Raw genomic sequence first — 26,328 nt, 5'->3', positions numbered from 1 at the left:
GAATCCTTTATAAACGCATTCTATGAACACCTTCAGGAATGCATGGATCATGCAATCCCATATAAAACCAAGACCCAATCCTCCAAAGTTAGGCTTCCTGTCTGGTGGACCCCAGCCATAAACAAACTATACAATAGAAGGAGGAAGCTACTACATGATAGAGCAAAATCCCAAAAAGGGAAGGCATCTCTGATCAGTATTAGCAAAAAACTATGGGCACTCATAAAATCATCTAACGCCAGCTTCGAGAGAAAAATTGCACAGGAAACTAAGGATAATCACAAGGCTTTCTTTAGTTATATTAGGAACCTGGGTGGGAATTCCCAGATATGCTCAGAATTAGTCCAAAATGACAAAAAATACACCGAACCCACAGACATTTCCAACATCCTAGCTGACAGGTTCAGTGCAAACTCCCCCCCCCTTCCCCACCAAAAGGGCAAATATCTATCCCAGCAGAGTGCTGCCCCCCTGACATCTCAGATGCTCAGGTAAGAGCCGCCCTCTCCAAAGCAAAAAACACAGCATCAATGGGACCAGACAGTGTCCCGGGCTGCGTCCTACATGAACTCCAAAAAGAACTAAACCCAAACATAAAACTACTGTTCAATCTCAGCCTTACTACAGGATATGTACCCAAAGAGTGGCGTACAGCAACAGTGGTCCCTCTCCACAAAGGTGGTGCCTCAACGGATCCTGGAAACTATCGCCCCATATGCTTGACTAGCTTGGTCTGCAAAGCTATGGAAAGGATCATCATGGACCTCATAAATAAAGATATTGGGGACCTACAGACACTGGATCCTACCCAGTTTGGGGGAAACCTGGTTGATTTCTTTGAAACAGTCACCAAGGCCACTGACGAGGGGAAGGTGGTCCACACAGCCTACCTGGACCTTGCAAAAGCCTTCGATACAATACCCCACTCGAGCATTATAGATAAGCTCACCAGCTTAAATATAAACCCCTATGTCACTAGATGGGTTGCAAACTGGCTCAAGGACAGAACCCACATGGTTAGAATTGCTGGAGCCATGTCAGACTCCAAACCAGTTACAAGTGGCGTCTCACAAGGCTCAGTCCTGGAACCTCTCTTGTTCGGTATATATTTCTCAGAGGTACAGGCAAACACGGAAGGACTGTGGCTGACCAAGTTCACAGATGACTGCAAACTGGGCACCATAATCGACTCTCCAGCTGACACAAGCATCCTACAAAAGGGCCTCATAGAAACAGACAACTGGTGCCAGAGCCATGGCCTCAAGCTAAATGCCAAAAAGTGTATAGTCATCCCCTTTGGTAAAAACAAAGTGCCCACAAATTACCACATAAGTGGTAATCCATTAAGTACAGAAGAAGTAATTAGGGACCTGGGGACCCAAGTTGATAGCAATCTCTCATTTGACAACCACGTGGCCAAAGTGGTTAGAAAACATTTTATATAGCCCACCTAATCATGGAGGGATTCACATCTAGATCAGGGGAGGTAATCGTGCCACTTTACTCATCCCTCATCAGGCCCATAATTGAGTACAATGCCCCTTTTGGGATGTACCTTACCAGACACCTGCAGCAATTGGAAAGACCCCAAAGGTACCTCACCAAGAGGATCAAAGGGCTCAAACAGATGCCATATGCTGCCCGGTTAAAGAAACTCCAGCTCTACTCAGTGGCATACCGCCTGCTCAGAGGCGATCTGTGCCTGACATATAAAGCCATGTCCAACCCGGAATTAATGGACATGCTGTACCTCAGAAAATCCAAATCCCATCGAGCTACACGCTCGAGAGACTTGAACCTCAGCACTGAAATAAATAGGACATGCTGGAGGGACAGATTCATAACCCAGAGGCTCCCTTCACTCTGGAATAAAATCCCAGTCCAGGTTAGGCAGAGTCCCTCATTGACTCTCTTCAAGAGGAATCTTGATGAGTGGATGGGAGATAGTAGGTTTACCCCGGGTATCACTTCTGTGTCACTGTTAGACAGAAGCACAGTATACTAACCTCGAAAAAGGGCATAGCAAAATTCATTTAAAATGGGTGGCGAAAGCCAAACGCACTCTGACTCGGCTTATAAATGCCCTAGGGCAGATAGCCTAGTATGAACCTATGAACACACACACACACACACACACACACACACACACACACACACACACACACACACACACACACACACAAGATCTCTCTCTCTTTCTCTCTCTCTTACATACATGCATACACTCACACACATGCTGCATTTTCTTTTTTCTTTTCTATTTTACACTCGCTAAACAGCAAAAGTGCTGCTTAGCGAGTGTAAAATAACGGCTCGCTCACTTTCACTGTCATGCACGCATGCACTGACACAAACACACACACACGCACACGCAAACTTACCTTTTTCTCTTCTTTTTAATATTTTACACTCGCTAAACAGCAAAACCGCTGCTTAGCGAGCATAAAATAATGACGACCGTTCCGTTTCTTCAGTCCAAGGTCCATGGTGGCTTGTTAAGCAGCTGTGACACGGTGGACTCGTTCTTATCAACAAGCATTACTTGTATATTAATACCCTGTTGGAGAATGCTTGTTCTCCAATCAGGGTATTGATGTACAGTTTGCCCATTGTCTAAAGACCTTTAAACTTTAAATCTGGAGGACAAAGTATAAAAATAATTATGGAGAGAGGTTTGAGCTATTGTTCAGGAGATGGCAAACAATATTCTACACAGAAAGAAGTCTAAGAAGGCAAAAGTGTTTGTAGAAAATTTAAAACTGTCCAAAGAAAGAAGATGAAAAGGCAGTGGATGGAAATAGAGAAACCATTATAAAATAAACGCAACATTCCAGATAAAAGTAAGAAGCGCCATGGAAGTATATTTAAATAAGAAGTGTAAAGAAGTGAAAAAGGATAACAGAGGGGAAAAGATAGAAGTTATCTTTAAGAAGAATATGATGGTAAGAAAAATGCCCATGTAAAAACAGGCATGATAAAAAGTAAAGATGGGAGGGACCTAGCAGAAGATATTAAGAAGCGGTGGCAGGAATACACAAAAGAACTATGTAAGAGGGACCTTAACATCAGTCCATCCAGTTATAGTAGTTTCTCAGTAATAATATATGTTTATGACTGAAAATCCAGAAAACTTTTTAGAATTCCGCAGACTGCAAGATTAAATCATTCAAAACTTAATGAAATAAATTAAATCTATTCACTGGCAGGTAGGGTAGCAAAACTAAAGCTCAAATATCTTGGATAATGTATACAGCGATGGGATTCACTAGAGAAGGTACTGATGCTAGAAAAGTCTGAAGGCAAAAGAACAGGGTGGAAAACACTAAAACTAACACCCCCGCCTAGACTCTTAACCCAACTATGCTACCGCCACTACTAACCACAGTCAGAAATAGCTAGTTGTCTTTACATACTTTAATATCTTGTCTGACAACTTTGTTACTAATATTATAAATGACAAGAAACTATCTTAACTTGCAACATTTCTTGTATATACTGTTGATAATCAATATCTTGCCATTTTATTAAAGCCAAAAACCTGCAATGTTGTTTACTATTGCTGCAACTTTGTATCTCTATTTATCATATACATGATGTGGAGCTTTTCTCCCCAGGCATCCGCTGAAAAAGGACCTGCGTCCAGTCGGAATTTCCCGGTAAACAAATGTAAATAAATAAATAAATAAATAATAAATAAGGTAATGAACAAGAATTTAAAAGTAATAAAAGAAGCTGCGGTGGACAAAAAAGTGCTGGTGTGCTTAAATCCATTGTTCTCAGAGACTGACTTGACTAAACAACCAAACAATGCAAGCATCAATATATATATATATATATTTACCTACCCACACACACACACACACACACACACATATATGTATATATATGGACCCCACCAGTTGATTGAGTTTTAAGAAACTTGAAATTCATATCGGCGAGAAGATATGATCTAATTTCCGAAAACTTGAAACTTTTGAATAAAGATCTTGGTACTGTGAGGAATGGGAAATTTACTGTTTTCCTCAATGTAGTGTTATCTTGGAGTTGGTATATATAATTTGCAGGGGGTGTGGGGGGCAAGATAGAGTTTTGTGTTTTTATTTTTAATGTTCAATTTCGATCATATTGTCTTGCCAATATGAATTTCAAATTTCTGAAAACTCGATCAACTGACATAGATCTATATATAGGTTGAACAAGGAGAAGGTGACAGCCAGTTGTCTATCAGGTGCCAGGATCCACCACATAACACATGCACTCAGGTCACTCCACAACAAGTACAAATATGACTCAGTTATTGTCCATGTGGGTGTGAATGACCGGAGACGTACCTCCCTGGACTATATGAAAAGAGATGTGATGGAACTCTTGGATTATGTGGCCCAGGCAGGTATGACCCTAGCCCTGAGCAGTATTCTACCATGACCCAGAATGATACCACAGTACGAGCAGAAAAATTATTGACTTCAACAACTGGCTAAGTTTCTGATGTCATTCTAAGGGGGATCCGGTATCTGTCTGCCTGGGATGACATGATCGACAGACCTGGATGCTTTGCCAGTCACCCTGGGATTCCAGGTACTGGTGAAAGCTCTTGCCATCCCTATAGTGCCTTTTTTAGGCAGTGTTCCAAAGACCAAAATTCAACTGTAACAGCTACAAACGTATGCAATGTATGCAATCTGAGGGTCATGCTGCTCAATGCTAGAAGTCTAATTCTCAAGATGAACTCGCTCGAAGCTCTCCCCAAAATGGAGAATGTTGACATCTGTGCTGTAACGGAGACCTGTATTAAAGACACAGAAAGCACCCTTGTGCTCCCAGGCTACAACTCATGCCATACCTTTTGGCCCCAGAATACATCCGGAAGCTCCAAAGGTGGTTGTTGCTGTGTCTTTTGGCTTTTTCTTGGTTAGGGGTCGCCACAGCGGAACTCCGGTCCGCTAATGATTGGCAGTAGATTTTTACAAGCCGAGTTGCCGGCCCTGACGTACAACCTTCAATGAAGATACGCCCATTCATGCATGTCTCCACACAGAAGAAGCTCTAACTGAGAATCGAACAGGACAACATCTTACTGTGAGGTGATGACGCTACCGCAGCACCACCACCGCAGTGTAAGCTCCAAAGGTGGAGGTGTCTCCATATTCTTAAAGGATACACACACCTCTAGACTGGTAGGCCACTACACAACCCCAAACATGTCTCTAGACTCTCACTCCAAGTTCCTAAGCACCCTGGAATCTATCAAGGTCCAACCTAATACTCTCATACTGGGTGACTTCAACTACTCTTCTATCAACTGGGAAAACTATTTAAGTACCAATATACAGGCCCAACGCTTTCTGGAATTTATCAATTCCAGTGCCCTGGACCAGCTCATTCTGACCCCCCTAGAGGAAGCAACATCCTTGACCTGGTTATCATCAACATGGGAGACCATTGCTCCACACCTAGGGTCAATTCCTCCCTAGTTAAATCCGACCACAAACTGATCACCATGGAAATCTCCATCTCACCTACAACCCCAGCTAAGATGATCACCCTGAAAAACTTCTCTAAAGCAGAGTTTGGGCTCCTAAAAACAGAGGTGGCTAACTTCTCGGCACCCATGCCAATGGAAAATAGCTACATGACTGACGAATCATACACCAATGCACTGGGCGAGCATGTACTCAAATGCATGGACCTTGCCATACCAAATAGAACTAAGATGCTCTCCTCCAAAAAAGGAAGCCAATCTGGTGGTCCCCAGCCATCAATAAATTCTACAACAAAAAGAAGAAACTGTTGCAGAAAAAAATGAAGTCACAAGACTGGAAAACCTCCCTTATCAGACTCAACAAAAAGTTGAGATCCCTTATCAAATCCTCGAAAGCCAGCTATGAAGGCAGAAATGCGGCTGACACCAAAAACAACCACAAAGCCTTCTACAGCTATATCAAAAACCTCCAAGGCAATACCCAGATTTGTTCTGAGTTATTGCACAATGGCACCTCCTATACTGAGCTAACAGCTATAGCCAACATACTGGCCGACAGATTTGGTGCCAACTTTACCCCCCCCCCCCAGCGGCCCTATCACAATACCAGAAAAAAGCCTGGTACCCTACATTTCTTTGGCACAGGTAAAAGCTGCATTGTCCACAGCCTAGAATACAGCATCCATGTGACCTGATAATAACCCTGGCTACAAAATGAACTGGCACATCATCTGTGTGCCCTGTTCAATAATAGCCTTACCTCAGGCTATGTCCCTAATGAATGGCGCACTGCTAGAGTCATCCCGCTCCATAAAGGGGGAGCAACTATAGACCCTAGGAACTATTGCCCCATTAGCCTGATGAGTCTAGTATGCAAAGCTATGGAGCGCATCATCATGGACCTGCTTAACAAAGATATACGCAATCTTCAAACTTTTGAACCCACACAGTTTGGCTTTGTCAAGGGGAGATCCTGCCTGCTGAACCTGGTTGACTTCTTCGAGGCAGTCACCAAGGCTGTGCATGAGGGTAAGGCAGTGCATACAGCCTACCTCAACCTGGCCAAGGCCTTTGATACCATTCCCCACTCAGGTATCATTGATAAACTCACCACACTAGGGATCAATCCTTACATCACTAGGTGGGTTGCAAATTGGCTCACAGACAGGACCTACAGAGTGAAAGGTGCGGATTCCAAGTTAGACTGTCGACCAGTCATGAGTGGAGTCCCACAGGGCTCAGTCCTGGACCCTCTCCTGTTTGTCATCTATTTCTCAGAAGTTCAAGCCAACACAGAAGGACTCTGGCTGACCAAGTTTGCTGATGATTGCAAGCTAGGAGTCATTATCAACTCCCCAAGTGATGCAGACATCCTACAAAAGGGCGTCTCTGAGACCAATGACTGGTGTTGGAACCATGGCCTGAAGCTTAACGCCAAAAAATGCGTTATCATACCCTTTGGAAAAAACTCAGATCCCATGATTTACCACATTGATGGGAACTCACTGAACACTGAAGGGGCTATAAGAGATTTGGGCACCCAGGTCAACAGCCACCTCACCTTCAACCACCACATTGCCACTGTGCTCAGACAGTCCTTCTACGTGGCACATCTTATAACCAAAGGTTTTGCATCCAGGAAGAAAGAGGTCATTATCCCTCTCTACTCATCTCTCATTAGACCAATCATCAAATATAATGCCCCATTTGGAATGTACCTAACCAGATACCTACAACAGCTGGAGAGGCCACAGAAGTACCTCATAAAAGGGATCCTAGGGTTTAAACACATGTCCTACATGGACAGACTCAAGAAACTTCAACTGTTCTCAGTCTCTTATCGTCTGCTTAGAGGTGATCTCTGCTTGACTTACAAAGCCATGTCTGATCCAGCCCTACTTGAAATGCTACACCTAAAGAAATCCCAATTCCCCACGCCACACGTTCCAGAGATCACAACCTCATTACCACAATTAACAGAACATGCTGGAGGCACAGGTTCATCTCCCAAAGATTGCCCATACTCTGGAATAAGCTTTCCATTCATGTCAAGCAGAGCATCTCGCTGGCCCTCTTCAAGAGAGATCTTGACGAGTGGATGGGTAACAGAAAGTTCACCCCAGGGATCACTACAGTTGCCCTACTGGATAGGGGTACTGTGACCTAACATTGGGTGGCACGGTGCCTGGGCAATTTTTTTGGGCTAGGCTTGTAAAGTCTCCAGGGCCATTAGCCTAGTACACACCTTTGAATCTATGTGTGTGTGTGTGTGTGTGTGTGTATATATATATATATATATATATATATATATATATATATATATATATATATATATATGGGTCTACTTCACTTGACTAAAAACTCACTAGATTGAAACTCATTTCACTGAGCATACTTGACTGAAAGCTCACTTCACTGAAAACTCATTTGACTGAAACTCATTTTGCTGAAAGGTATATGCCCTTTTCCCCATTGTAGTGTGATCCTAGAGTCAGTATGAAGCCTACGGGTGAAAATGCTTGCCGATTTATTGTTTTTGAATAAACCTACGTTTTAAACATTTCCCTTGGTTGATCTGCGTGTTTATGGAATCAGATGGTGAAGTGAAAACTGCCAGATTGTTGCTCTATTTGTTTGACTTATCCTCGATGAACTTATAATTCTCTAGTGGATTTACTGATTATCTTAAGGATCAAAGGAACTTTGTTGGTGAATTGAAAATCTTTGGATATAAAGTGTGGTATGTAGTAGTGTTTTAGTGCTACTTCAGCTTCGATATAAAATTTTCGTTGTGGATATTCTGCCTAACTGCCTCCCCATCTTTAACTGTTTACTTTTCTAAAAGTGCCTTCCTTTCGGATGTTGTCCCTTCAGATTCTGTTTCCTCTCTTCATAGGTTCATAGGTGTGTACTAGGCTAATGGCCCTGGAGCCTTTACAAGCCTAGCCCATTGAAGTGCCCTGGGATTGTGCTGCCCAACGTTAGTTCCCAGTGCCTCTATCAAGTACAGCCACTGGAGTGATCCCCGGGGTGAAACTTCTCTATTTCCCATCCACTCATCAACATTTCTCTTGAAGAAGGCCAGTGAGGTGCTCTGCTTGACATGTATGGGAAGTCTATTCCACAGCATGGGCTCTCTTGCTCCCTCAGGCCTATATGGTGTCTCTGGATCTGATGCTTATCTCTATATTCTGATCCATCCTGTTTTCAGGAAGTTTTTGCGTTTCTGTGTTGCTTTCTTGCTTTTTCAGTTCTTTGCTTTGCCTTTTGGCCTTTCTACTGCCCCACAGGTGTTCAGGAAATGCCTTGCTCCTGTGATTGCTTTTTACAGGCTTCGAGGGATCCAAATTTTTCCTTACTTAGATGACCTGTTGATTCAGGCATCCTGCTCCGAGACCCTTTTGCAAAATCTTCATTTTGCCATTTTCCTTCTTCAGATCTTGGGGTTCACTATAAATTTCAAAACATCTTCTCTGACTCCTTTTCAGGATCATGTTTTTCTGGGTTGCAGGATTCAGACAGTGCCAATGCTTGCATCCCCTGCCTCTCCAAAGTCCTTAACTCTCATTTTTTTCTTTCAAACTCTTCTTCCTCTGGATCCCATTACCATCAGGGAATTTCTGAGAGCTGTGGGTTTCATGGCATCCACCATTACGATGCTCCCTCTTTCCAAACTTCACATGAGAAAGTTTCAGTAGTTTCTAAAGTCAGTGTGACTCCAACATGCACATCCTCTAGACTTTGTAGTTCCTCTTCTTCCTTGTCTCAGACAGGAACTTCACTGGTAGATTCAGTAGTTGTCTCTGAATCCAGGGATCCCATTTTATCCCCCCTTTCCCTATTATGAATTGCTCACAGATACTTCAGACATGGGATGGGGGATGACATTTGCCTCCCTAAAGGTACAGTGAGTCTGGTCACCTCGTCAGCAGAAGGAGCACATCAGTGTGAAAGAGATGAGAGCTCTTCTGCTGGCTCTTCAGGCCTTTCATCCTCTTTTCTTTCCAGGGCCTCTCAAGATGTTCACAGACAATACCACAGTGATGTGGTATATTAACAAACAGGGAGAAATAAGATCTAATATTCTTTGCTGGTTGATACTTCTGATATGGGATCTTGATGTCAAGTATTAAGTGACTCTTCAAGCAGTTTATATCCCTTCCAGTCAGAACCTTGTGGCAGACACACTGAGCATGTCCTTAACTCAGTCCCATGAATGGTTGCTTTACAGGGATGTGTTTTTTGACATTATCCACCAGTGGGGTACTCCTCAAGTGGATCATTTTGCTTCCCCTCTGAAGAGACAACTTCCTCTCTTTTGTGCCAGAGTCCCAGGTCTTCTTGTGTGAAAGGTGGACACCCTCTCATTTTCTTGGAAGGGGATGTTGCTTTATGCTTTCCCTCCCCTTCTTCTTATTCCGAAAGTCCTGTTCAAGATTCAACAGTATGCTCCTTATTGGTGACTCCCTTTTGACTGCAACAAGCACTGGTTCCCTCTACATTTGCATCAAGCCAGGGGCAATCATTGCAACTTACGTCACAAGGTGGATCTATTCACACAAGACAAGGGATTTCTCATCCATCCCCACCTGTACACACTTCAAATGACACTGTGGGTGATAGGATTTTGATTCCTCACAGACACCTTTTTTCTAAGGATGTGCAGCAAGTCATGAAGGAGGCCAGGAAACCTACTACTAGGAAATCATACTTATCCAAATGGAAGATGTTTTCTATTTGGTGTCTCTCTTGTAACCTTAACCCACTAACTGTGGATGTTCCTTTGGTTCTCTCTTAATTTTGTGAGCTGCTCAATGGTGGTCTAGCCTATTCTTCCATTAAGGCCCACTTATCAGCTCTCTCTGCTTGTCTGCCTTTTTCTCTTCCTTTAACACCTAGATATGAGGTTAAGCAGTTTCTTAAAGGTGTCCTTAATATTAGACCTACCAGGAAGCCTGTTCCTCCTTCCCTCTGGAATCTTAATTTTGTTTTGGAGAAGTTGTCTCAGGCTCCTTTTGAGCTGCTTCAGTTTTCTTGCTACATTGTTCCTGGAAGATTGTTCTTTTGTTAGCTCTTACTTCTGCCAGATGGGTGTCTGAGTTGCAGGCCCTTACAGCTTGTCCTCCTTTTTTGGTCTTTCATAAGGAGAGGCTGTCCTTGCGCACTAACCCTTTTTTATGTCTAAGGTGGTTAATGAACTATCACTGAATCAGTCTACTAATTTGCCTACTTTTTCCCCGCAATCTGACAGTGAGAGCGTGCTGCATACTTTGGATATGCATAGGCAACACAGGGTTTATCTGGATAACACTAAGGCTATTAATAAGTCTGATCAGTTATCAGTTTCTTTTCATCCCAGATCTTTGGCACTTGCTGTATCCAAATAAACTATTTCTTCTTGGATTTCTAAGCCTATTTCCTTTTGTTACACTTTTCATGGCAAGAGCCTTCCTTCTTCAGTTAAGGCTCATTCTACTAGAGCTGTGTCTTCTTTGGGTGCTTTTTTTTCAAGGGCTTACATACTAATTCTAATCTTGAGGCAGCTGCCTGGACATCTGTGCATACCTTTACCAAGCACTACAAGTTCTAGAGCAAGGGCTGGTTTATCTAGTGCCAGTCTTCATGGTTTTTTAGGGAACTCTTCTGCTCCTTCCCCCTCCCAAGTTTCCTCTTCAGCTTTTGCACTCTCCCATCTGTTAAGAATACTGCAGCAGTGAATGTAAGGACATAGTACAGTTTTGTAAAATCTTACCATAACAGTAGATGTCCTTGCCTTCACTGCTGCAGTACTTCCCTCCCTCCATCCCCCTAGTCTTTTGCCTTCCTGATTACACAGGTTACCCCTCGGTTTTCATGGACTGTGCTCCTACTGCGGCATTCAGTTCTGATTATGGTAGGCCTGATCATCACCTCTATGCCCTACGCTACACAAGTAGCATTTGGGTGATGTTCGGCATGCCTTTTAAAAACAAGTAGTAGTCTTTGGTAGACCGGATGGACATTCGGGCTTCCAAGGCAGGGAATTCCATCTAAGAATACTGCGGCAGTGAAGGTAAGGACATCTACTGCTATGGTAAGATTTTTATACAACTGTACTATCATAGTACCAGTGTCCTCTTTACACATCTATGGAAAATCAGTCACTTACAGTAAAGATACCGATGTGTGTTACATCTACAAGTCAGTATACTCTAGTATGAACCATAGGAACAGTCATTGGAAATGCTTGCATCAGACTTTCTTGGAGTTCTTTGATTCTTTTACAAGAAGAAGCATGCCTACTTATACAAAAAATAGAAATTCACAGTGCTTTGATGCCTTTTATTCGACCAAATGCATTTTCACACAGAAGCAAGCAGGATTTCACAGTGTCTGATTTATATATTGGCTGGTGCAGAGACTAATGGTTTTTACTGTGAAGACCCTTAACCACATAAAAAAAAAACATTTTTAAACGTGTTCATTTAATATTCAGACTCCAGTGGGTACTGTAAACCAGCAAAACAATGACAATGTTATCACTTCAAGGGCTTGGCTCTGCTCAACTTAAGAGATCTGTAATACAAGGAAGGACAACTGTCACAGTGAATAGTGTGGACATTCATTCAGTAATCTCTTTATGTAGCACCTTGTCTGAAAGTGTTCAATTCTATAAAAAAAAATCTTACACTTGTACCAACATGCATGTCAGACAGCAAAACGTTTTTTTTTTGACAAAAAAGCTTTAAAAGAAAATCATACTTCATTTTATAGCAGACAACAATTACCACATTACCACATCTACATATTTAATTAGGGATATGTAAAAAGTAGGTTTCCCTGACTATGCGGAACTGTCATTTTTAACACATTAATACTGGCACCCTTTTTACTACATCAACATTCGACTTAAAAAAGGCACCAAAACTATGTTCTTATGCCATAAGGTGGTTATATTTGGTGCTGCAACTGGAGTTATGCAGGTCCAGGACATGATAACCTCTCTCTTCCTAAAATGACCTCTCAAAACAATTTTATTAATTCAGAATGTAAGTTTGACAGACACAGCAACATTTCTTGGGAGTGAAAGGAGTTGAAATACAGGTATTTTTTTAACACAGACTAGCTACTTCCTGAACAAAGGTATTAAAACCATAAAAAAAAAAAAATTTCTTTTACATTAAAAGTCATTGCCATTTGAAAAAAAAATCAATATTTAAACAGAAAAGTCTTAATATAGCAGTCATAAAAATAAGAAAATACTGTTATTTTATTCAGTCACATATCCTGATCATGTGTTTTTTTTTTCCAGCAAATACTACCACAGCAGTGTAAACTGGCATATGCCACCATCCCCCATCACTAGTGCTTGCTACAACTTAATGTGGACACCCACGTTTAAATGACCTCTGACACATGCTATTTGCAGGTTAACCAGCTGCTTCTTTTCCCAACCCTTTCACTCTGTCCAGCAATGGTAGCCAGGATGGTGGTCTAATACCACTGATAGCTTGATAGGCAAAACCCCAACCATGACCAGCAGAGTTAGGATTTCATCTTAAGATCCAGATGAGTGGCAGAGATATAGCTATTCGATTGAAATTTTAATACTAAATTGTTCTTTGCTCGGTATCCAGAATTCATAACAGTATTTCAGGGTAGGCTTCCTACCCTACAGTGGTCAACAACATGTCACTTCTGGTACTGCATTTTGAAAAAAAAAACAATCTGTCCTTGATACAGGTTTAACGATACATCTGACAGTGAAGGGCTTATAATCATCGTATATCTAAATAAGAAGGCATAGAATAGTTAAACAATAAAAAGTCCATTCTGTATAAATTATAAAGCTTCTTTTGGTAAAACGGACTGAGGTTATTGAAGAATTCTGCTGTCAAATCATCTGTAGTCCTTGTAGATTTGGAAGATGTGGGGAACTTCACAGTTTTGTCAGCACCAATAAGCTGCAGGACATATCTAGCATCATCTGCTAATGTTTCATACTTGCCAATGACATCATAGTGAATAATACAAGGATGGCAAAGTGAATGGACCCTCTCCCAGTGTTCATTAAATGGTTCTTCTCGTTGTGTATGGGGGTCTACCAAATAATAGACAAACTCATTGAACTTGACATCATCTCCCTTTTCCAAAGCTTCCGAAGTAGGATTCCTCCTATGACGCTTAACAATTTTGGTGCCATATCGTTTGTGGAAGGCTGTATTATACTTCCTAGTGAATTTATTCCTGTAGGCTGAGACTAACCGCTCGAAAGGTTCCCTGACAAAGATGAACTTGAGGTAATTTCTCAAACGATAGTTAATTTCATTTGTGCTGTAGTCTGAAAGAGTTTTTAGGTTTGATGAAATATGGGCCTCATTTGCAGGAATTTTCAAAGGGTCACTATATTTATTTTGTCCACTGAGGATCATCATCACCCTCTTCCAGTTTGTACATGCCACCTTTGGGACATAGCAGTATAAAAGACCATGGTTGTCATCCACAATGAGGTGTTTGAGGTCTTCCGTTGTCAGGACTCGTCGCTTTCGTGTGTACATTTTGCAGACATTATTTAGCAAGCTACGCCGTTTTTGCTGGATCAGCTGCAGTGGACTATGTTCAAACTGTTGAAAAAAAAAAACAGGCAAAAGGGAAATTATTTAAAGCTTTGATACAAAAACTATCTGTAATCCTTTAAGACAAAATATAAAAATAAATAAATAACCCATGCACTTTTATTTTTATTCAGCAAAAGTAATAATTTAATTTCAGATATTACTCTATGTCAGCTGTTGCTTCAGCACAAATTGCAAAAGCTAAAAATCACATGAAGAATGTCAGTTTACTGAAATCAAACAACCAAAGCACAAATATTCTGAAAACAAAATGGTCAAATTCAGTCTAACTAAACAAAATACTTTCACTGCATAAAAGTAAACATATTTTTCTCTGGTTGTAAGAGTCAACAGGCTGTCACATTTGGACCCCCTACTAAATATAATCAATTTCGTGGTTTCTGTACTTCAAAGAAAGATACACACACACACACACACACACACACACACACACACACACACACACACACACACACACACACACACAATGTTCACAAATACAGTGAAAAATCAATCTTCACACAAGTGCACAAGCTGCATTCCACATGTTTCTGTAACTACTAGACCAGAAAATAAAACTTTTAAAATTTCTGAACATTCAGGCTAAACATCTTTTACTTATACACCACTCATTATATCATGTAAGTGTTTTATTTTTTTTTATCTAGAACAGTTTAACAAATTCCTCACAAACAACTTTACATACCTCAAACTCAAGTTGCTTTCATACCAAAGATTTCAAAGCCTTTCCCGCTGCCTCATTTCAAATTATTACTGACCGGTTTTAAGTCCTTTACATGTTACTTCTAATAATGATATAGAGCCCCTCTACTTTTAAGCAGAATATGCTGCAACATTCTACTTTAATGAAATTTCCAAAATTTAAACTAAAAAAAAAACACTATTAAATAACTGAAACTCACCTGCTAAATTTAGCATTGTAAACTGAAATTTCCTACTCAGATCAGCAGAAAAAAATTGCAAAGATTGTACTTTAAATCTCTCCCTGACGAAAGGTATCATACCACCATCCTTTAAACATGCAATCATTATCCCATTTCCCCAAAATATACTCACCTCTAAATGATTATCAACCATTTCACAATATCAGGCAAATAGCAAAAATCTTTTGAGACAGCTGTCTACAAATAAATACTTAAATTAATAACTGTCGCTTACTCACAGACCAGCATCATGGCTTCCACGATGGGTTCAATACTGTAGCTTTATGACTAACAGCAACTGATACCATCTATTGTAATATGATACAGGAGGTATCTTTATTGACATGACCCATGCCTTTGAAACAATGAACAACAATCGTTTACTAAACAAACCCAAAAGATTTAAATTTTGAAATAAGGGAACTACATCCCTTCCAGTACATTACAATAACCAAAAGAAAAAGGAACACTGAAAAATGGTGCTCCTCAAGGTTCGGTACTAGGCCCCCTTTTCATAAATTATCTCACAAGAAATCTACCATCATTACACATAATACTACAAGCTGATAATATACCACTCACATCTACAAAATCTCTCATCACTGTATAAACACAATTGTAGAAAAGCTTTACAGCTTTATGTCAACGGTCTGGCAATAACAAATTACAGATAAATCGCACTAAAACTAATGTCATGCACTTTGCTTTTTTGTTGTTGTTTGTCTTTTTGGCTTTTCCCAGTTAGGGGTCGCCACAGAGGAACTCCGGTCCGCTAATGATTGGCAGTAGATTTTTTATGGTGCCGAGTTGCCAGCCCGATTCCCAACCTTCAGCGAAGGCACGCCCATTCACGCATGTCTTTTGGTGGCCACTCGACCGTGGGGAGGACATGCAGACTCCACACAGAAGGCACTCCAGCCGTGAAAACTAACTAATATAGCAACATTTTCAATTAATGACTTACGTGGAAACGTGATACCAAATGTCTCAGAATATAAATATCCTGGCATTAAACTAGATTCTTCATTAACAATTTCAACTCATTCTGATAACTTAGCAAAAAAAGTAATATCTCAAATCAAGCTATGCTATAAGATTCAACAAACACAAACTGCTGCACAGATGGTGAATAACTCAATCCCCACAAAGCAGGAAAACAAAGAACTCATAAAAGGATTGAGTCAAAGTGATGAATAAAATATACAGTCCTTTTAAAATGACTACCAACCATAGGCTAAAGGACCGTATTCGCGAACACATATATGGCCTTAGCAACAATTCAGAGAATAATGCATTGTCGAAGCACTATGCCCTTGCTGAGTCATCACGAGCTCAAATTCATGGTCATACAGAGAGTGTATGGCAGTAACAGGGGTGGTGACATAGAGAGTTATACAGAAACACAGGAGGTTAAATGGATGTTGAAGTTACAAGTAGACAGGGGTAAAGGTTTAAATGAAAAGATTTCATTAAAGCCCTTTTTGAAACAAAGGGAGCTGTGCAGATAGTTTTTGTTATGGTTACTCATAGCTATATGAGATTTTAATATATTTGGTTTTAAAGCTTTTTATATGTATCTGTCACTTTATTTTATAGTACACACCCTATTGGATGCAATACTTTCACTTTACTATTTAAACAGTGGTGTCAGTTATTTTGTTATGTCTGATGAAGCAGTACTTACACTGCAAAAGCGTTCACATTTTTTACTATTAAAAGGACTGCATATTTTATTCATCGCGTTGACTCAATACTTTTGAGTTCTTTTTTTTATGCTACAAGATTTCCCATCTCCTGTCTTCCATTGCAAGATCAACCACATCCAAAAAAAATGGGTTGGTAACCAAAGGTGAATATGGGCTTTCAGATTTGCACTTCTAGCTTAGTTGTACATCCACCACTGTAGCCTCATTCAGGTTTTAAAGTGGTTCCTTGTCACAGAAACAGCTATCTTTCTACTAAACTCCCAACTTTTCAAGAGATACAAAAATGTAATGTTCTTTTAAATTGTATTTGCAAAGCAACTAGTAATAATTTGTGTGTCTAAACATGTACTTTAACATACATCTCAACTGATCTGAATTTGATGGAAAATTCTGCTTTGGGGCTCAAAATAAGAAGGTGCTAAGAATTCATGAATGGTCCCTATAAATTCTAATTTTTCATTTTGAGTTTCACTTCCTGCTTATTTGCGGACATCATCACTCAGCTCTGGCATGCCCTGCAGCATCATCAACATTCAAGGACAAACATAATGACATCAACAGTGCTGCTAGGGAGCAATAGGAAGTAAACAAAATATCAGGCTTTGCAAGTTGTGTGTAACATGGCCACACACAATATTTAGAGGGAAAGGATATAGGTTTGAAATTTAAAAAAAAGAAGAAAAACAGTAGCTGGGGTGCCAAGCTTGTGAGAACCCAAGAAGGTAGCACAATAAGGTTTTCCTGCACCTTCCAGTAAAATTTATTTATTTATTTTAAAGTACGATGCACATACAAGCTAAAGAACACATCAGTTGCCAAATACAAGAATTACCAAAAAGAAATGTGAAAATAGATAAACACACAACTTAAATGACTCATGCAAAACATCAAATAGTTAAAACAATACAAACAGTGACTTTACATTATGACAATGTGTACTGAAATGTGTCATAAGCTATTTCAAGTTTTGCATCTTTTGACTGAGCAGAATGCCAAAAATCATAACTTCTTCTCTTGCAAGATATTGAAGTGATAGGAAGATAAAAGGAGTGGGTAGGTGATACCTGCAATACTTGGCCAATAGCCAGTGGATTTAGTGCTCAACAGAACATGTACACAGGGCTATTCAGTCAGCAGTTGTGTAAAGGGTTGCCTACCTCAAGCTAAAATCCAAGTTCCACATCTTTCAGGACTACATCACTTCAATAAGAGGAAACATCTTCCCACTACCTATCACAGGGAGCTTGGCTATTAATACTCACCATCCAATTGCCTCCTATTGCTTTCCTGACCCTTTCAACCAGTCACTCTAGCCCTCTTCTTTCCAGCCATGTTTCTTTAATTCTGAGGATGCCTTGACAACACCCAAAGATCTTTAAAAAGTATATTTAAGCTAGCATTAGCACAACACGGCACATTCCTGGAAAGTCACTGTCAGCCACCACGAGCCATAGTACCTTAATAATACAACAGTATAAGCAAAATAAAACAGATTCCATCACCTGGATCAACAGTTGCTGATCACTTGCTTCTTATATTCTGAACACTTTTTTCCCTTCTAAGTCTTGCATAGCTCTAGGACCCTTTGACTCTCTGTTGCATTTATTCACTGGCTACAGCTATAACTTATTCACTGGCTACAGCTATAACTTGCCAAATTGGCTCCGCCAATAAAAGTCTTAAAGCTGCAGCTGTCCAAAATAAATATACTGTAAAACCATTTAAATGTGCCATTCAGCATATCATAACAGCATGCAACTTAAGTTTTCAAAGGCAGAATTTTTTTTTTAATACTGAACAGCTGAGCTGTACTGGCAGATAAGCTAGGTAAGTGCTCCTGGCCAAATGGCACCCTAGGTGACTGCGTAGTTCACATATGTGTAAGGTTGGCCATGTTTACACCTTTTGACATGTAACATACTTGCTCTGATTCCAAAAGACTTGCTCTTGGTGTAAGTGACTTAATCTAGTGTAAGGCATCTCTATAAGGCAGGCTTAGATGTGAGCAAGTCTCCTGCACACACAGCAAGTCTTTAAAATTGGGGCACTTGTGTATTCTTCCCACAATTACTTACAACATCTTTACTGTGCTTTAGATAATGGGCTAAATGTACATCATCACCCTGGTGAAAAATGAATGTCATCCAACAGAATGATAATATACAGATATTGCCCATTAGAAAAACAAGACTGCCACTTCTCAGCAGCATTTTAAGCTGCTGTGAAGCATGAACTGAAAGAAAAATCAAATGGCGGACCCCCCTTTTTTTTATACTCGCTAAACATGGCCTTGCTGATTAGTGACTATAAAATTCCAAAAAACTAATGTGTGTGTGTGTGTGTGTGTGTGTGTGTGGTGTGGCTGTGTGTTTGTATGCATATGCGCGTGTGTATGTGTGTGTGTGAGAAACAGAGTGAGCAAGAGAGACAGCATGTAAGATATAGGGCGCATAGCTGTCAACTTCTTTTCTCTACAATCATGAATAAAGCCAACAACACAAGGGCAAAATACCTGAAATCAGGCACAATGACCACAAATTCACCCTGGGGTTGGTGCCTAAGTCCCTTATTGACAGGTGCAGTCAGTGTTGACCATACAGTCACTCTGTGAATGTCACCCATCTAACCAAGGATAAGTGGAGCAACTCAGGATTAATGTGGCTAGACTTGTAAAGGCTCTAGGGCCGTTAGCCCAATAACCTCCTACGAACCTATGAGTGTAACCCTAATTCACTTCAGAAAAGAGAGCAAGAGGTTTCCCATCAGCATGCATTTACTAAACAATAAGAACTGTGAAACTACAATGTCTGGCTTCACTGACTGACAGTAATCTTAAGTGATTTACCACAAAATCAAATATTTTCGAGGGGCAGAGCAAAATTAGGTACAGCCGACATGCATGTGGGGGGTATAATGCCTTGCACTGTACTAATTTTTTTATTAATGTTATCACAGTGAGACTTCTAAATTCAGTTAAGTTAGCTGTAACTGCTAGGCACATTTGTGTGTTTATGTGTAGATGTCTGTTTCTGATTATACATGTCAGCCTGTATGTGTGTGTGTGTGCATGCACACAAACCCTCATGTGATGTTTGTATGTGAATGTGAACGTTAACAATTTACATAACTTATATTTCAAATATAAAACAGAAATTACATATGCTACAACAAGTTTGAAATATTAGCCAAAGGATCTATTTTATATCAAAAACATATAAAAATATGTATGTACTAATACAAATAACAACAACAGCAACACAACAAAAAAATCTAAAACAATTTAACACATAGCCCATTATCTAGGTACAATAATGCCCTCCAGTGTGAACATTATAGGGGAAATAATAACCCTTGCAGCAGGTGGAGAGATCAATGCTTGTGGCATTGGGCCTCATAACACCCCTGGGCAGGTCATTATTTCCCCAGTAATGCCTATCCTATCGGGTATTATTACTTGCTTAGTCTTCACTAAGAACTGTCATAAAAGAAAGACATAGGCAATACAATTGTAGCTAAATGGACATAGCCAAGCATGTATTTATTGCACACTTGATAGCAAAATTTAAATCACAGAAATGCACAGAAAGCAAGATATTCTGGGAGAACTTGTTGTACATCAGTTCCCTAATACTACAGACCAACAGCACTGTTGATATCAGGCCTTATTCAACATCACATCAAGGGCTCACTTTCGTCTATATCACTATGAAACATTTCATACATTGGCCTGCCTTTCGATCTGCAAAGAGAGAGCTGGATAATAAGTCCCATACTCTCCTCTGGGGCTACCTGCTCTGTGAGGAGGACAGCTAATACGTTTCAAATACCCCCATGCACACTTACCTAGGTCTCCCTTGCCAATCTTGACTTCAGTTACCGTCTCCAAAATTCAAGATAGGAGTAGTAATTGAATTTTTAAAGGGATAGTGTGCAGTATCCCAGAAGGAGGGAGAGACAGATTTGGGAAACTGTGGTCAGAGAAATTAAGTCTGTTTCTAGGGATAATTAGGTTTGCTTAGTCTGACAGCATAGGTTGTAGATCGTAAACACTGTACAAGAAAAAAATACCAATCCACTATTAACAAAAGTTTCTAACAGTTGTTCCTGCAAGCAATAATACTACTTTAGTTGGGGCACAGGTGGATTTATAACATTACCAAGGAAACAAAATATCATATATTTAAGTTTTATTACCCAATGCAGAAATACTGTTTACTCAACATAGCAACTACTGGAATCCTTGTTGAAAATGTTCAAAATGTATATGACACAGTTACTGCTGTCCCAACATTCTTCATGTAAAATACGTAACATTGTATGTGAATTTTTAAGTACGCTTCCCTGTGTTCATCTCTTGTTAGAAGCGCATGCTGCCTGAAACCAACTTAACTAATCTGTCTGTTTAGCCCACTTCAAATCTTTGTTAAAACTAACTGTATAACAGCATTACTGGAACTTCTCTAACTGTGCTACATGCATGGTCCTTTGATGATACTTGTAGTTAAACCACAGACTGAAACGTGTCACTGGGAAGTAAAAAAAAAATAAATAAAATATGACTACCACAAGCAGTTAAACATTTGTGAGTGCACTATGGAGGTTTTTTCCTTTTTAATACATGTTTTTTTGATCCGTAAAGCATTCTAAGCTATATAGATTAAAGCAGTTCTTCCAGTAGGTAAAAGGCCTTCCACATGTGGCATTAAGCCTCCACATTCCTCTTAACAGTCTGATTTAATGTAACTGTAAGCTAAACTCTTTCTGTGTGAAGAAACCATGTAATCGATTTTGATGTTTTACTACCAGTACACAAAATTCTGTATGGCCTCATGCTGAAATTCTGAGGACTGTAATGGTAACTGCTGAAAATCCAAGACTGTGTGTGAATACAGCGAATATATTCAAAGTCTTTTGTTCCAGTACATTGGAATATACCTGTTACACTAAGGTACAGCAACCTTGAAGTCAAAAGTAGAAAGGGCTTGGGAATGCTGTCTCTCATATCAGGGGATGTAGGGGGTAAAATCCCTCTATAAAAACTCTAATGGCATTACAACGAGTTTCAAAATTTACTGTGCTTCTTTGGCAATCATGCTTTATTTTTCAAAGTTGTAGGATTCACAGAACTGTCTTATCCCTGGATCTATGTGCTTCACATCTGGCAAAATGAATCATCTTCCACTCTACAGTTTCTCATTCATTCTTGCTGTTGGCTTACAGAACACAATTCTAGTTCTTGTCTTACAGGCCATCATTGCCCACAGATTAATACCACACACCGACTTCATGTTGCTCCTTTACAGCACTTGTGCATACTGGTTCCTCTTCAGCCAGTTGGGTACCCACTGGCCATACACTGCTTCTCATTACACTGGTGACCTTGTATTAGTGTGTATCTGCTATGGCTCTAAATCTCAGAAAATAACATGTTTTAATGCATAGATAATCATTGTCTCTTTCAAAATACACAAAAAATATGTTCTTGTTTTGCTGGATATGCAACAGTATTTTGAAGCTTATTACATCTTTATCAGTAAGGTAGGTATCATGCAATGTAACACTTAAAGCTACAAAAAATAATTTTTTATACATATTTTTATTATTATAATTATAAAATTTCTTAATGCCAAAAACAAACATTTAAAATAGCAATAATGTAACTATTCGATGACATCATGGTAAAAAAAGTAGATAAAGTATTAGCATTTTGTTAAGATTACAAGACTCGATACATATTATGATATACAGAAACGTAATGCCATTATTTATAACTATGTACCACCCCCCCCCGCCCGCCCCAATTAGCAGCACAAACAGCTGAAAATAAACAAGCTCTCAATCTACATTCCAGATAGATAAGTTAGGTAATACTTAAAACATTTCCATTTAGAGCTAATGGGCCTGAAAAAGTCTTAAGACTGAGTGTTGCTGACACCTAATGTATCACCTTAATCATCTACAGTAACATTGATATGATCATCCAATTATTTAAAGTGAGAAGTTTAGCCGTTTTCATTTTATATATAAATTTATATGTCTTAATAGATTTAAAAGCCAGTTCAGTAAATGTTATCTATGAAATAGATTTTCTGTTTTTCCAATTAATAACTATGTAATGTTTCAATAACAACTCCATTATTAATATTCTTATATTAGCGTTGTTCAATTTTTCTTGGAATATGTGGAATATGGAAAATTGCCAGTTCTGTGGGACGCTGTGAATTCCAATTTTAGATACATTTGCATGTAATCTTTCCCAGTGTTTATTTGAGAAGGGACAAGCCCAGAGTATATGGAGCAGATCGGCATTTTCTGCTTGGCATTCTGTACAGTGTGAGAAGGACAATGTATTGAAACTAGCAATTTTCAATGGGGTCATATAAGCATTGTAATTTTCATTAATTGTGTATAGCAAAACTTTGGAATTGGAATGTTACTGATGTTTGATTTTGTAGTTAGGATATCTAGAAATTTAAGGCAAATAGAACTAATTTTGACAAAATTAAGTTAATTAAGAGTCTAGTGACAATTTGATATTCCTTGATACTTTGTTTAATACCTTCTTACAAGAAAAAACAATTTCTAAAGCCTATAAAATGCTCCAAAACTTAGATTTAAAGAAATACACCATCTTTCCAACTATTGGAAGAAATTAGACAGTTTATTAAAAGGTATAACAAATTATGCTTCATCACAATGAAAGAAAACAGGAACTACAGACATTCAAATGAACAGAAACAAAAGAACACAATTCACAGAACACAACTAGTACACAAACAGTATGGCCAGTGACCACATTCACCTTAACAAGGTGCAGGAGATTAGATGAATAAATGGTAGGATGAATGGATAAGAGTGTACGACTAGAGCCCTATAACATGACAAACCAACACCAAAAAGGGGTGTTGCATGCAAATATAAATGGGTTCTTGAGGTGAGAGACTAGATAAGACAGAGTGATGCTGTTTTACCATCTGGTTGGTATGGTGTTTTCCACAACTGTCCCACAGGGCCCTGAGGAGGACAGATTTGAAGAACAGAATGTAATAAGCCACTGAATGCGGTGGTAGGGGGATGATAATCTAATCCAGACCTGTTAGACTTCATTGGACCTGACATTTCTATGGTAGGTGGCATTTTAAGTGGCTGAAATGGTTTAAAAGTAATCCTGAACAAATGGAATAATCTGAGCTCAGCCTGTTAGATTCAACAGTTGAAACAGGCATCTTATTTTTAAACTGGGAGGTTTCTAATATGAGGGGGAGAGGACCGCGGAAGCAGTTTCAGCTACTTTGCTGTAGAAAAAAACTAGCAGCTGTTGGTGGTGTGTGAGTGACGGAATGCCTTGTACAGCTGTAAACTGCTGGGACTCTTCTGCTATCGCTCTGTAACCTATCTGCAGCCTTGATACAGACAGAACTGGAAGAACTACTTGTTGTAATTTTACCTGAACAGAAAGGTAAAAAATATTGTTATGTTCTTGTTTGCAACTGAATCAGTATTGCAGCAGCTGGTCTTTATAAGCTCCAAACTGCAGGACTTTTGCACTATACTTTTATGACAGGTTTTTCATTTAGAACTTCAAGGAAAAAAAGTCTTGAGGAAAAAAAACACTGCATTTCCAGTGTAAATAGTCTATATGCAGTTTGTTTTACATTTGGTTTTGTGAGTGAAGTAACTCAAGTCTGCTTTAATGGTGGTGTTCACTGTCCAGGCCTTCGCATTTTCATAGTGGTGATCAGTCAAGAGTGGTGCTACGTGGATTTGCATATCCTGGACTTTCAGCATTCACACAAAGATGCTAAGGAATTGCTCTAAACATGCCTCTATCACAAAAGCATAACATGCTTAACGCATAAGTGACAGGGGGACTGCTTCTACACTGACATGGGGCCTTACACGTATGAGTTTGATGCATAATCTATAATCAGCTCATTTGCATACTAAGCATGTGAACAGCCCTGAATTTACAGCAATAAGCAGAAGTTTTCTTAGAGTATACGGAGATGTGAGGGGAGATTAGTTGGTGCTTGCCCATACTTAGACATTTTACTGAAGGGGTGGCATGGACGTTTCACTGAAGGGGTCATTTGGAGAAATGTTTCATTTTTGTGTTTGTGCCTACTAGGACATACTCTTGAAGGGGTCGCTTGGGGAAATGTTTCATTTTAGTGCTTCTGCATACTAGGACATACTCCTGAAGGAGTCACTTGGAGAAATGCTTTATTTTTGTGTTTGTGCCTACTAGGACATACTCTTGAAGGGGTCGCTTGGGGAAATGTTTAATTTTAGTGCTTCTGCATACTAGGACATACTCCTGAAGGAGTCACTTGGAGAAATGTTTCATTTTGATGTTTGTGCATACTAGGAAATACTCCTGAAGTGGTCACTTGGGTTAATGCTTCATTTTGGTGCTTCTGCAAACTAGGACATACTCCTGACGGGGTTGCTTGGGGAAATGTTTCATTTAGATGATGCAGAGTAGTAAAGTTAGTGAAGGGCTCACTTGGAAGAAATGTTTCATTTTTGTGTTTGTGCCTACTAGGACATACTCTTGAAGGGGTCGCTTGGGGAAATGTTTCATTTTAGTGCTTCTGCATACTAGGACATACTCCTGAAGGAGCCACTTGGAGAAATGTTTCATTTTGATGTTTGTGCATACTAGGAAATACTCCTGAAGTGGTCACTTGTGTTAATGCTTCAGTTTGGTGCTTCTGCAAACTAGGACATACTCCTGAAGGGGTTGCTTGGGGAAATGTTTCATTTAGGTGATGCAGAGTAGTAAAGTTAGTGAAGGGCTCACTTGGAAGAAATGTTTTATTTTAGTGCTTGTGCAGACTAGGAAATGTTACTGAAGGGGTCACTTGGGTAAAATGTTTTAGTTTAATGCTTGTGCATACTAGGAAACGTTACTGAAGGGGTCACTTGGGGAAATAATTCATTTGTGTCAGGGAAGTGCTTGTGCATACATGGTCAAACTGCTGAAATGATCGTTGGGCAAAATAATTTTATTTGTGTCATTTTTTTTAGTGCTTGTGCATGCTTAATACAAGCTAATAAAGGAGTTGCTGGGGGAAATAATTCATTTGTGTGTAAGGGAAGTGTTACGCATACTTGGACAAGCTACTGAAGGGATGGCTGGAGGCAAGTTTGGGACTGCAATTCCAATATCAAAGACAAAGCACCACAATCAGCAATGGATGTGTGTACCCACAGGGACTTCGGACTATGAACTGCAAAACCACTTCATTAGCATACTAAGCTTGACAACATTTCTCATGTGCATCTCATTATTTTTAAAGCCTTTTGCATTAGGATAAATGGCTTCTATGAATCTTGCCTTTGCTATTCTCATTCGTAAGGAATACCCCTATCGCATTTGTGCAGGCAACTATGAATACTAGCTAAGTCTGGTAATTTATGCTCTAGTAAAGTTGCTGTATGCTTCCAATTCAGAGTGGCTTGTGTTTTGCTCAGCAAATAAAGACACTTTGTTTAAACAAATAGAACTGCATTGGCCCAATGGACACTGTAGAGGTAGGCCAGACTTCAGTAGAAAAACATATTTGGAATATTATTAACTAGTAACTGTAGAGGTACTA

General features: G+C 39.6%; 1 protein-coding gene across 1 annotated transcript in view; it reads right to left on the bottom strand.

Annotated features, from left to right (window-relative positions):
- Positions 1 to 11,789: 11,789 nt before the first annotated feature.
- Positions 11,790 to 26,328, bottom strand: part of LOC122807288 (carbohydrate sulfotransferase 11-like) — a 971,210-nt gene continuing 956,671 nt past the window's right edge. Inside the window, exon 3 of the mRNA XM_044078411.1 lies at positions 11,790 to 14,085. Coding sequence (XP_043934346.1) covers positions 13,240 to 14,085 — 846 coding nt within the window. The 3' untranslated portion in view covers positions 11,790 to 13,239. The remainder of the gene's footprint in view (positions 14,086 to 26,328) is intronic.

Source organism: Protopterus annectens, chromosome 7.part0 (genome assembly GCF_019279795.1).
Source record: "Protopterus annectens isolate FY-2018-M chromosome 7.part0, PAN1.0, whole genome shotgun sequence".
Taxonomy (NCBI): Eukaryota; Metazoa; Chordata; order Ceratodontiformes; family Protopteridae; genus Protopterus; species Protopterus annectens.
The sequence above is the reverse complement of the archived record's forward strand: the minus strand, read 5'-3'. Positions and strand labels throughout refer to the sequence as shown.